General features: G+C 46.4%; 1 protein-coding gene across 1 annotated transcript in view; it reads right to left on the bottom strand.

The window, feature by feature from the left end:
- Positions 1–2,464: 2,464 nt before the first annotated feature.
- The window catches only part of NLRP5 (NLR family pyrin domain containing 5), a 29,739-nt gene continuing 20,827 nt past the window's right edge, over positions 2,465–11,376 (bottom strand). Inside the window, exons 9-11 of the mRNA XM_082863004.1 lie at positions 8,598–8,765; positions 5,142–5,312; positions 2,465–3,076 (exon numbers count right to left, since the gene is read on the bottom strand). Of these exons, the coding sequence (XP_082719130.1) occupies positions 2,944–3,076; positions 5,142–5,312; positions 8,598–8,765 (472 nt within the window). The 3' untranslated portion in view covers positions 2,465–2,943. The remainder of the gene's footprint in view (positions 3,077–5,141; positions 5,313–8,597; positions 8,766–11,376) is intronic.

Here is an 11,376-nt window from a genome sequence, read left to right as displayed (position 1 = left end):
CCTGGTGCTTTGCTGCCCTTGAGCAGATCCTGCCCCCACCCACCTCAGGGCCTCAGGTTCTCACCTGGTGAACCAGGGGCTCAAAACCAAGGTCACGGATGGCCATCTGGTGGGCAGAGACGTGACTCCCCAGGAGGATATATTAGAACATCTTGGGTGCGATCGTAGGTCAGAGAACCCTGTTCTCAAGTGGCCATCGCCTCGCTTGGAAGTTGGTTGAGGTGGTTCAGTTTGAGATCTCAGACCCCTCCAAAGGAGGGAGGGGTGACGCTGTTGTTTGTTCAGAGCAGGCTTGGGTAAACAAAGGCTGAGAACACATTGCCCATTGCCCGCAGTCCCTTCCCTCTCATCCAGCGCTGCCCTTGGGCGCTTCCGGAGGTGGGGGAGGGAGGGAGGAAGGAGTCGTGCCTGGTGGGTGGAAGGGACGTGCCCCGTCACTTGGGTTGAAGTAAGGGCTTGGGTTGAGTCATTCTCTCCCTACCCCTGGGGCAAGAAAGATTCTGGGCCAGTTTCCACGGTGCCGCATATAGGCTGTGTGACTCTGGGCAAGTGAGCTAGTCCCTCTCACCCTCGGCTTCCTCCTCTGTGCAGAGAAGATCTTGCCTGTCTCGACTGTCTCAAGGGATCCCTGGGAGTGTCTGTAAGTGCCTGGTCCTTGGTCACTGACAGCTAATTCCTGTCCCGGGAAGGCACCTAATGCAGGGGTGAGGAACCAGGGTTCAAATCCCTGTTCTGCCAACAGGTGCCGCTTACCCTCTCCAGGCCTTGTATGCACTCACCTCCTGAAGGACATCTTGGTTGCTTCCAAGTTTTGGCAGCTATACCTTTGGGTCTACGAAACAGCTGTCCTCCTACGAGGGAAACAAGAAATGGCCACACCCTCAGCATTACACGCCGATGTGGGCTTGCCAGGGAAGCAGTTCTGTCCCGCGGGGTGTGGCGGTGCTTCCGAGGGAGGTTTCTCTGTTTAACGTAGAGTGGCAGTTCTCGGGTGGCGGTGAGTGTGCCCCAAAGGTAGCGTCTGGCGATGTCTGGAGCCGTTTTTAGTTCTCAGGACCGGGGGTGGGTTACACCTGGCATCTAGTTGGTAAACGCCAGGGATGCTGCTCGATGCCCTACCGTGCACAGGACAGCCCCCTTGCCCACCACAAAGGATTATCCTGCCCCAAAGTTCGACAGTGCTGAGGATGAAACACCTGCCCTGGGGACGTGTGAGCCGTCCTTTCTGGGTGACGCTCTACCGCCACCTAGTGAGCTCCAGGGGAGGTTCAAGGGAATGGCAGGGAGGTGGGTTGAGATCCTGCCCTCCCGGTGCTGCTGAATTCACTAAACTCACCAGTTGGGGAACTTCTACTCAGTGACCTCAGGTCAGGAATTCTGTGACTTGTAGCTTAGAGGATCAGACCTGACATGGCTTCACACCACACACACCCCCAACATTACCCGCCTTTAGAGTGTGAGGAGTGGGTAGAAGGGAGTGCTCCATCACATGACATGGGGAAAGGATCCAACTGGAGAAAATGACAACGGAAGAGCCCAGAGTCATCCAGGAGGCAGCATGTGCCCACCCTGGGTCCCCACCCCGTGGCCAGACGTACTAGGTCAGGGCGATGTCCCTGGATTTGCCAACGGTCGCCTTCCAGGAGATGCTCCCTGTCCTCTTGCTCTGCCTTCCGGGGGGCGCAAATATAAAAAGAAATGTGCATGCAACTGTGCATCCTATTTTAGATCCCACATATAAGTGATGCCACATGGTATTTGTCTTTCTCCTTCTGATTTACTTCATTTAGTAGGATCATCCATGTAGCTGCAAATGACATTATTTCATTCTTTCTTATGGCTGAGTAATACTCCAGTGTATACGTGTACCACATCTTTATCCTCTCCTCTGTTGATGGACATTTAGATTGTTTCCCTGTCTTGGCTATTGTTAATAGTGCTGCTGTGAACATTGGGGTGCACATGTCTTTTCCAATTAGAGTTTTCTCTGGATTACTAATTGACTTTGTGACACCAGACAGACAAATGTCAACATCCATCGGCCTCTGTTTCCTTATCTGTGAAATAGGGAAACTATTACCTACCTCTTGGGGTTGGTTTGAGGGAGAGACTGTGGTAGACCAGTTGTTCTTTACTACACTAAGCAATAAATTCAGCTTTGTGTTTATATCTCAGATGTTGAATGATAGTCACATCCTACTTTGAAATTCAGATATGTGCTTTAAAAAACCAGCAGATCTGTGTTATCAAAATTTGGGGGCACTTTTAAGGACCTAAGTCCTCCCTCCTCTGATCTGGAATCACACCCACATTGATCAAGAAGGCCACCGGAGGGACTTCCCTGGCGGTGCAGTATTTAAGAATCCACCTGTCAACGCAGGGGACATGGGTTCGATCTGTGGTCCAGGAATATCCCACATGCAGTGGAGCAACTAAGTCCGTGTGCCACAACTACTGAGCCCACGTGCCACAACTACTGAGCCCACGTGCCACAACTACTGAAGCCTGCACGCCTAGAGCCCGTGCTCTGCAGCAAGAGAAGCCACCACAATGAGAAGCCCGCGCACCACAATGAAGAGTAGCCCCCGCTCGCCACAAGAGAAACCCCACATGCAGCAATGAAGACCCAACGCAGCCAAAAAAAAAAAAGAAGGCCACTGGATGCTTTTTCCAAATGCTCAGTGTTTATTTGATTCTCTCTCCATGCCCTCTGGTAGGACAGACATTTCACAGATACTGAGGTCCTATGACGTGAAGTTTACAAGCCTACCTCAGGCAAATGCAATGACCAAGTTAAAGTGGACACACAAGAATCACTACCTATGAGGGCTTTATGAGAATCAGAAATCATTATCCATCTTTGAAAAGGAACCCCTGGGCACAGCTGGACCCTAGAAGTTTCCTCCATCAGAGTGAGTGTGGGTGGGGAGGGTTTTTACGTCTTCAGTTTTTCCACCAGTACCGGTCATCTTCCGCAAAAGAATACCAACCGTCACCAATTACAATGTGCGGCTTGAGTCGCTCTAGCTCCTCCAGAAGCCTTCTTATTCGAGCAGGGTATTGCCATTTCCACAGCCTGGGGAGCAAAAAGGGGACTTACTACTCTGAGAATTTGCTTCTGACGCTTCTCCCTTCCTCAGAATTCCTGGACACCCCACCAAGGGTCTGAAACCTCCTCTTGCACTTTCTTTTTTAATTTTTGGCCACATCACACGGCATGTGGGATATTAGTTCCCTGGCCAGATATCAAACCCCCATCCCCAGCACTGGAAGCACGGAGTCTTAACCACTGGATCACCAGGGACGTCCCTCCTCTTGTATTCTTGAGGAGAAACAGTGTGTTCCCCATAGAATGAAAGTCAGTCCCTCCTTGTAAAGGAACTCTTTACCAGGCAGACACTACACTGAGTTTTTACAGGCACCTGTCCCTCATAGCTATCTGAAGAGACAGACATGGTTATTCATCCGTTCACGAACTCCTTCCTGAGAACTGACTTTGTGCCAGGTCCTGTTACAGGGTTTAGAGGCACAGTGATGAACAAGGCAAAATCCCCACCATCACGAAGCTTATATTCTGGGAGAGAGAAACAGGTATTCAAATAGACACATGGTATTGTCCCCATTTGACAGATCAGGAAACAGCCTCCTGAAAGGTCCGTTAGTAAAATCTAGGTCTGCCTCTTCTCATCTTTACCTGCTAAGTCCCCTAAGTCACAAGCTTATCTCATCAAAGGCTCCATGGCCTCGTGAGTCACAGACACAAATATGCCCCTTTTCAACACAGCCTTCTGCCTTTTCAGCTCACTCGCTGAAGTGATCGCTGAAACCGTTCTCTTTGGCTGCATCAAGATCTCCAAATCCACTGAGCCATGCTTTCCAATCCACCCTCCCCCTCGGATTTCACACCACAACCATCGTGTTCTTTCTGGTGACGTCCATCAGTCAAAACTTGACCCCTGGATAAATCCACCTGCTGTACGCTGGACCATACAGGAGAAACCAGTTAGTCAACCGGGAAGTTTGCTACTGATATAAATACATCACAATCAACCACAAGGGGCCTTCTGTGCTGCCACAAGTTTTATGTTTCTCCAGTCAGGTCTTTACTTCCCTCAATCACAGCTGTACTTCTTCATCTCCAGGGGTGCCCTGAGCTTCTATTTTGTCTACAAACATGAGGTGCTAAGCAGCAAATACTTTTTCTATCGTCAAAATTAATTCCACACCCGGTCACTCTCTCTTACTCTTTTGTTTCCTTCTTGGTGTTTACCACCTGCAGTAATCCTGAACATTAAAAACATTTAATGGTGGGAAAATTACACATAACCTTTACCATCTGAACCATTTTTCATCGTACAGGTCAGTGGCACTCAGTCCATCCACACTATTGAGCAACCATCAGCACTGCCCATCCTTATAACTCTTTTCATCTCCCCCAGCTGAAACTCTGTCCCCGTTAAACACTAACTCCCCGTCTCCCGCTCCCCAGGCCCCCACCATTCCACTTTCTGTCTCTGTGGATCTGATGAGTCTACGGACCTCACCTAAGTAGTATCATGTAGTATTTGTCTTTCTGTTACTGGCTTATTTCACCAAGCATAATGTCCTCAAGGTTCTTCCACGTTGTAGCATGTGTCAATTTCCTTCCTTTTTAGGCCGAATAATATTTTATGGTATGGACAGACCACACGTCATTTATCCATTCACCCATCAGTAGATACCTGGGTTGCTTCCACCTCTTGGCTATTGTGAATAATGCTGCTATGGACACAGATGTGCAAATATCTCTTCGAAAACCTGCTTTCAATTTTGTTGGGTGTATACCCACAAGTGGGATGGCTGGATCCTATGGTAATTCCAGTTTTAGGGTTTTTTTGAAGATAAACATTTTATTTGTATGTCATCCCTCCACGCTCCCCAAGCCCATCCCCAGAGGAAACCCCATGGTACCAGGCACTGTACCCACCCTGTATGCACAGCACCCCCGACGGTGCCTGGAACACGGTGGGCACTTAGCGGTTGGATAAAGATCTGGTTGATGAGACAAGGTCTCAACTTCTCAGATCAACTGCTTCTCCGCCAATTAGTGTGCCTGTAGCAGAAGGAGGTTCGTATTTCAGAAGACATCGCCGGGGACTTACCCGATGGTTTGTAGATTAGATGTGGGTTGTGCAAAGGCCAAACACAGCTTTGTCATCCCTCTGGGACCGAAATTGTTCTGCATCAGGTTTAGGCTGGTCAGGTGCTGATTGCAGGAGAGGGCAGAGGAGAGGGCCTCACAGCCATTGGAGGTCAGTCCACATGTCTCCAACCTTTAGAGAGCACAGCACAGCCAAGGAATGACCCCAAGATCCGGATCCCTCCTTCAACACATGTTTGACTTCCACCACAACTTTAAAATCACAGCGGGGGGCTTCCCTGGTGGCACAGTGGTTGAGAATCCGCCTGCCAATACAGGGGACATGGGTTTGAGCCCTAGTCCAGGAAGACCCCACATGCCATGGAGCAACTAAGCCCGAGCACAACTACTGAGCCTGTGCGCTAGAGCCCGCGAGCCACAACTACTGAAACCCGTGAGCCACAACTACTGAAACCGCGAGCCACGACTACTGAGCCCGCGTGCCTAGAGCCCATGCTCCGCAACAAAAGAAGCCACCGCAATGAGAAGCCTGCACACCACAACGAAGAGTAACCCCCACTTGCCACAACTAGAGAAAGCCTGCACACAGCAACAAAGACCCAATGCAGCCAAAACTAAATACCACAACGGAATACTACTCAGCCACGAAAAAGAACAAAATCTTGCAACTTGCAGCAACATGGGTGGACCTGGAGTGTATTATGCATAGCGAAGTAAGTCAGACAGAGAAAGACAAACACTGTATGTTTTCACTTAAATGTGGAATCTAAAAAATAAAATGAATGAATGAAGAAAACAGAAATAGAGTCATAGACACAGAGAAAAAAACCAGTGGTGGGGGAGGGGCGATAGAGAAGTAGGGGATTAAGAGTTACAAACAACTAGGTATAAAATAAATCAGCAGCAGGACTTCCCTGGTGGTCCCCTGGTTAAGAATCTACCTTCCCAGTTTTTTCAGATTCCACATATATGCGTTAATATATGATATTTGGTTTTCTCTTTATGACTTACTTCAGTCTGTAGGACAGTCTCTAGGTCCATCCACATCTCTACAAATGACCCAATTTCATTTCTTTTTATGGCTGAGTAATATTCCATTGTATATATGTGCCACATCTTCTTTATCCATTCATCTGTTGATGGACACTTAGGTTGCTTCCACGTCCTGGCTATTGTAAATAGTGCTGCAATGAACATTGGGGTGCATGTGTCTTTGAATTACAGTTTTCTCTGGGTATATGCCCGGGAGTGGGATTGCTGGGTCATATGGTAGCTCTATTTTTAGTTTTTTAAGGAACCTCCGTACTGTTCTCCATGCTGGCTGTATCAATTTACATTCCCATCAGCAGTGCAAGAGGGTTCATTTTACCCCACACCCTCTCCAGCATTTATTGTTTGTAGAAACAATGTAGTTTTTAAAAAATATTTATTTATTTATTTTTGGCTGCATTGTGTCTTCGTTGCTATGCGTGGGCTTCCTCTAGTTGCAGTGAGCAGGGGCTGCTCTTTGTTGCCGTGCGCGTGCTTCTCATTGTGGTGGCTTCTCTTGTTGCAGAGCATGGGCTCTAGGTGCGCGGGCTTCAGTAGTTGTGGCATGCAGGCTTAGGTGCTCCACAGCATGTGGGATCTTCCCGGACCAGGGATTGAACCCATGTCTCCTGTGTTGGCAGGCAGATTCTTAACCACTGCACCACCAGGGAAGTCCCAAAACAGTGTACTTTAATTAAAAATTACTTTATTGCTAAAAAATGTTAATCTTCTGAGCCTTCATCAAGTCATCAAAGTTCACCAATCTGGAATTAACAGATACAAGCTACTGTATATAAAATAGGTAACCAACAAGGACCTACTGTGTAGCGCAGGGAATATACTCAATATCCTGTAATAACCTATAAGGGAAAAGAATCTGAAAAATAATTATATGTATAATGTATAACTGAATCACTTTGGTGTATACCTGAAACTAACACAACATTGTAAATGAACTATATTTCAGTTAAAAAAAATTAGAAAGTAAAAAAAAGCTCACTGCTCACAGATCACCATCACAAATATAATAAAAATGAAAAAGTTTGAAACATTGGGAGAATCACCAAAATGTGACAGAGACACAAAGTGAGAAAATGTTGGAAAAATGGCACTGATAGACTTGCCTGATGCAGGGTTGCCACAAACCTTCCATTTGTGAAAAACACAGTATCTGGGAAGAACAATAAACTGAGGTCTGCCTGTAATCTACTTTCTGTCTTTATGGATTTGCCCATTCTGGATATTTCATAGAAATGGAATCATACAACATGTGACCTTTTGTATTTGGCTTATTTCACTTTAGCCTAATGTCTTCAACATTCATCCACATTGTAGCATGTGTCGGTGCTTCAGTTCTTTTTTTAAAAAATTTTTTATTTTACATTATATTGTTGATTTATTGACACAATGTTGTGTTAGTTTCAGGTGTACAGCAGTGATTCAATTGTGTATATATATATATATATAATATATATATATCTCCATTCTTTTTCAGATTCTTTTCCCATATAGGTTATTACAGAATATTGAGTAGCATTCCCTGTGCTGTACAGTAGGTCCTTGTTGGTTATTTTATATATATATATATATATATATATATTAGTGTGTATATGTTAATCCCAAACTCGTAATTTATCCCTGCCCGCCATGCTGTACAGTAGGTCCTTGTTGGTTATTTTATATATATATATATATATATATATATATATATATATATTAGTGTGTATATGTTAATCCCAAACTCGTAATTTATCCCTGCCCGCCATGTTTCCCCTTTAGTAACGATGTTTGTTTTCTATGTGAGTCTGTTTCTTTTTCATAAGTTCATTTGTATCCTTTTTTTTTAGATTCCACATATAAGCCATATCATATGGTATTTGTCTGTCTCTGTCTGAATTCCTTCACTTAGTATGACCATCTCTAGGTCCATCCATGTTGCAGCCAATGGCACTATTTCATTCTTGTTTTATGGCTGAGTAATATTCCATTGTATGTACTGGCACACTGTGTTAAACAAGCCTCTGGGGTGATTCTGATGCTTACTAGGGTTTGAGAACCAGCCATGTCATCATTTGCTCTTTGGTCCACCTTTCTCACTAGACCATAAATGCACCACTCCATGGTCCATATATGTCCATACCTCCACCATTTGGCACTGTGCTCAGCACACATGGGTTTTCCAGTAAACATGCATCTACTTAGTTCTCACTACCTCCAGACCCTGTTCTCAAGCGTTGGCTATTTAATTCATCCACATAAAGGAGCCCAGTTGGAATTTGTGCCTCAGTCTGTTACTCTGCCATGGTTGTATGCTGTCTAATTTGATGGAATTGTGAAAATCAGAACATGGTCTTTGTTCAAGCGACTTAACGTTTGGGTCCCCTTCACTCTGTGCCCGGCCCTCAAAGAGGTGATCCCAGGAACGTACCCAAGTCTCCTCAGAGAATTCTTCTGTTTCAATCCCTCACACAGCGCTGCAATCCCGTGGTCACCCAGGGCATTGGCGGCTAGATCCAGGCTCTTCAGGTGTTGACTTCTTGTGATGACATAGGACAGATTCTTGCAGCAAGCGGCAGTGAGACGGCACTTTACCAATCTGCAAGAGGAGGGAAGTGGGGGTCGGTGGGGGAGAGAGAGCATGAGAGAGAGAGAGAGAGAGATGGAGAGAGAGAGAGAGAGATGAAGAGAGAGAGATGAAGACAGAAAGAGAGATGAATAGATATAGAGAGATGGAGAGAGAGAGGGAGAGAGAGAGAGGTTGAGATGAAGAGAAGAGAGATGGAGATTATTGAGCGAGATTTAGAGAGACAATATCTGTACCTTTTGAGGAGAGCGCCACAGTGGGATAAGGTTCAGAAACATTAGTAGAGATTCCCCTTGTTCCTTCCTAACTGGGGATCTTTCTGTCCATCCCTGTGAACAGCTTAGGACAGTTTATCATCTCAAGAGACAGATAATAGCAGAGGGTGGGGAAAGTTTTTGAAGAGACTGGAGGCGTCTTCAGACAAAGAAATGAGCTATCAGAGCATTCTTTTCACCTGAAAATGAGATAAACATTCTCCCTGGTGGAGGGCAGGGAGAGAGATGGAAAAAAACACCAGTAGAAATTGGTAGAGCCTCTGACAAAGGGACAGAGTCCTGAGAGGGACAGAAAAGATGATAGAAGTCACTGAAACACTAGGTAGGGTTTGGGATCCAAAAGGAGAAGGGGTCTTGTGTGTCTGTTCCCAGGAGGAGTGGGAGAGGCTGGAAATGGCCCCTTCAGTAGTGACTATATGAGTCATCTGAGTAGACATGACAGAAACAGCTCCGGAGTCTCACATCATCAACTTAGTGTGCTCAGCATAGAATGATCCCACTGGGTCCATCTCCATGAGGCATTCACATCAAGAACGAGGAAGGGGCTTCCCTGGTGGTGCAGTGGTTGAGAGTCCGCCTGCCGATGCAGGGGACACGGGTTCGTGCCCCGGTCCGGGAAGATCCCACATGCCGCGGAGCAGTTGGGCCCGTGAGCCATGGCCGCTGAGCCTGCGCGTCCGGAGCCTGTGCTCCACAACGGGAGAGGCCACAACAGTGAGAGGCCCGCGTACCGCAAAAAAAAAAAAAAAAAAAGAACGAGGAAGGAGGGCTTCCCTGCTGGTGCAGTGGTTAAGAATCCACCTGCCAATGCAGGGGACACGGGTTTGATCCCTGGTCTGGGAGGATCCCACATGCCGTGGAGCAACTAAGCCTATGAGCCACAACTACTGAAGCCTGCACGCCACAACTACTGAAGCCCGTGCACCACAACTACTGAAGCCCATGTACCTAGAGCCCGTGCTCCGCAACAAGAGAAGCCACCGCAATGAGAAGCCTGCACAAAGCAAAGAAGAGTAGCCCCCACTCGCAACAACTAGAGGAAGCCCGCATGCGGCAACGAAGACCCAACGCAGCCAAAAATAAATTTAAAAAAGAAAAAGAAAAAAGAACGAGGAAGGACTCACTTGTGAAGACCAGGTGGAAATGAACAAGTCTTAGAGGCCAGTATGGACCAATGGTGATGGTGAGGACCAGAAAATCTCCCAGCACTTAAGTGCAACCCCAAAGAAATGGCATCTCCAATGGACTAAGCTGAATTTTCTATACCATGCAGCATTAGGGCTCAAAATGCCAATTCCATGAAAAGAAATAGAAGAATTAATACTTGGGGGCTACTCAGAGGTTTGTGTACTATGATCTCTATCCAATTCCTTTCGTTTACTTATTTTTGGGGAGGGAGAGCTCTCAAAGTGGTCCCACGTTTTGGTCCACTAACTCTACCTTTGTAATCGATCATAAGAAAAGGCTATCAAGCACACAGAGTTTGATAAGGGACACATGACTAAAACACTGGACATAAGCCCAGTGTCCAGCTTTTGGGGATTTTATTTATTAAAATTTTATTTTTTGGCCACACCACTTGGCATGTGGGATCCTAGTTCCCTGACCAGGGATTGAACCCGTACCCCCTGCAGTGGAAGCACAAAGTCGTAACCACTGGATCGCCAGGGAAGTCCCAGCTCTGGGGGGTTTTAAAAGTAATTATGCACCATTAAATGGAATAACATATCGTGCTTCATGTACTATTATGATTTGCTTATCCTCAAGGACAGAATGTGAGATCCAAGCAAGGTTTACGGTCCTTGGGAGTTTTAGTTCCCCCTGGTGTATGATTGGTGGGGGAACTGCAGAAATATTGAGAGCCACATGCCTGCCACATGGTAAGGATACCTGAAGTGGAAACTGCTAGGATCCTTTCTTTGTGACGCATTCAATGCTGCTTCTGCATCCGGGAGACATTAACCGAAATATCGAGTGATTATTGCTTGGTTTCAAACTTAGAGATTTATTTCTGTTCATTGAGGTCCTTTAATTTTTTCTAGTTGGTTTAGAGATGGAATACTCCTAGTATATAAAAATGTTCCAATAGGGGTGAAGAAATTTGAGCCCCAGAGAGAAAAGGGATTGAGAGATAGACAGCTACCCCCCTCCCCCTCCACCCCACAAACAGAATGAATAGCTGAAGATTAACCTGGTGCAAGATGTTCTGAAAAGTAAAGAGGTTTTAGAGATCAAGCATGTCCTAGAATCCCACAGATCCTTCCACGGGGCTCCCGTTCAGAATACTTTCTCTTTCCTTCCCATACTCACTGCAGTGTCAACACATCAACTTACGCAGAGTGTCCACT

This window comes from Leucopleurus acutus, assembly GCF_964270905.1.
Source record: "Leucopleurus acutus genome assembly, chromosome: 20".
NCBI lineage: Eukaryota > Metazoa > Chordata > Mammalia > Artiodactyla > Delphinidae > Leucopleurus > Leucopleurus acutus.
The sequence above is the reverse complement of the archived record's forward strand: the minus strand, read 5'-3'. Positions and strand labels throughout refer to the sequence as shown.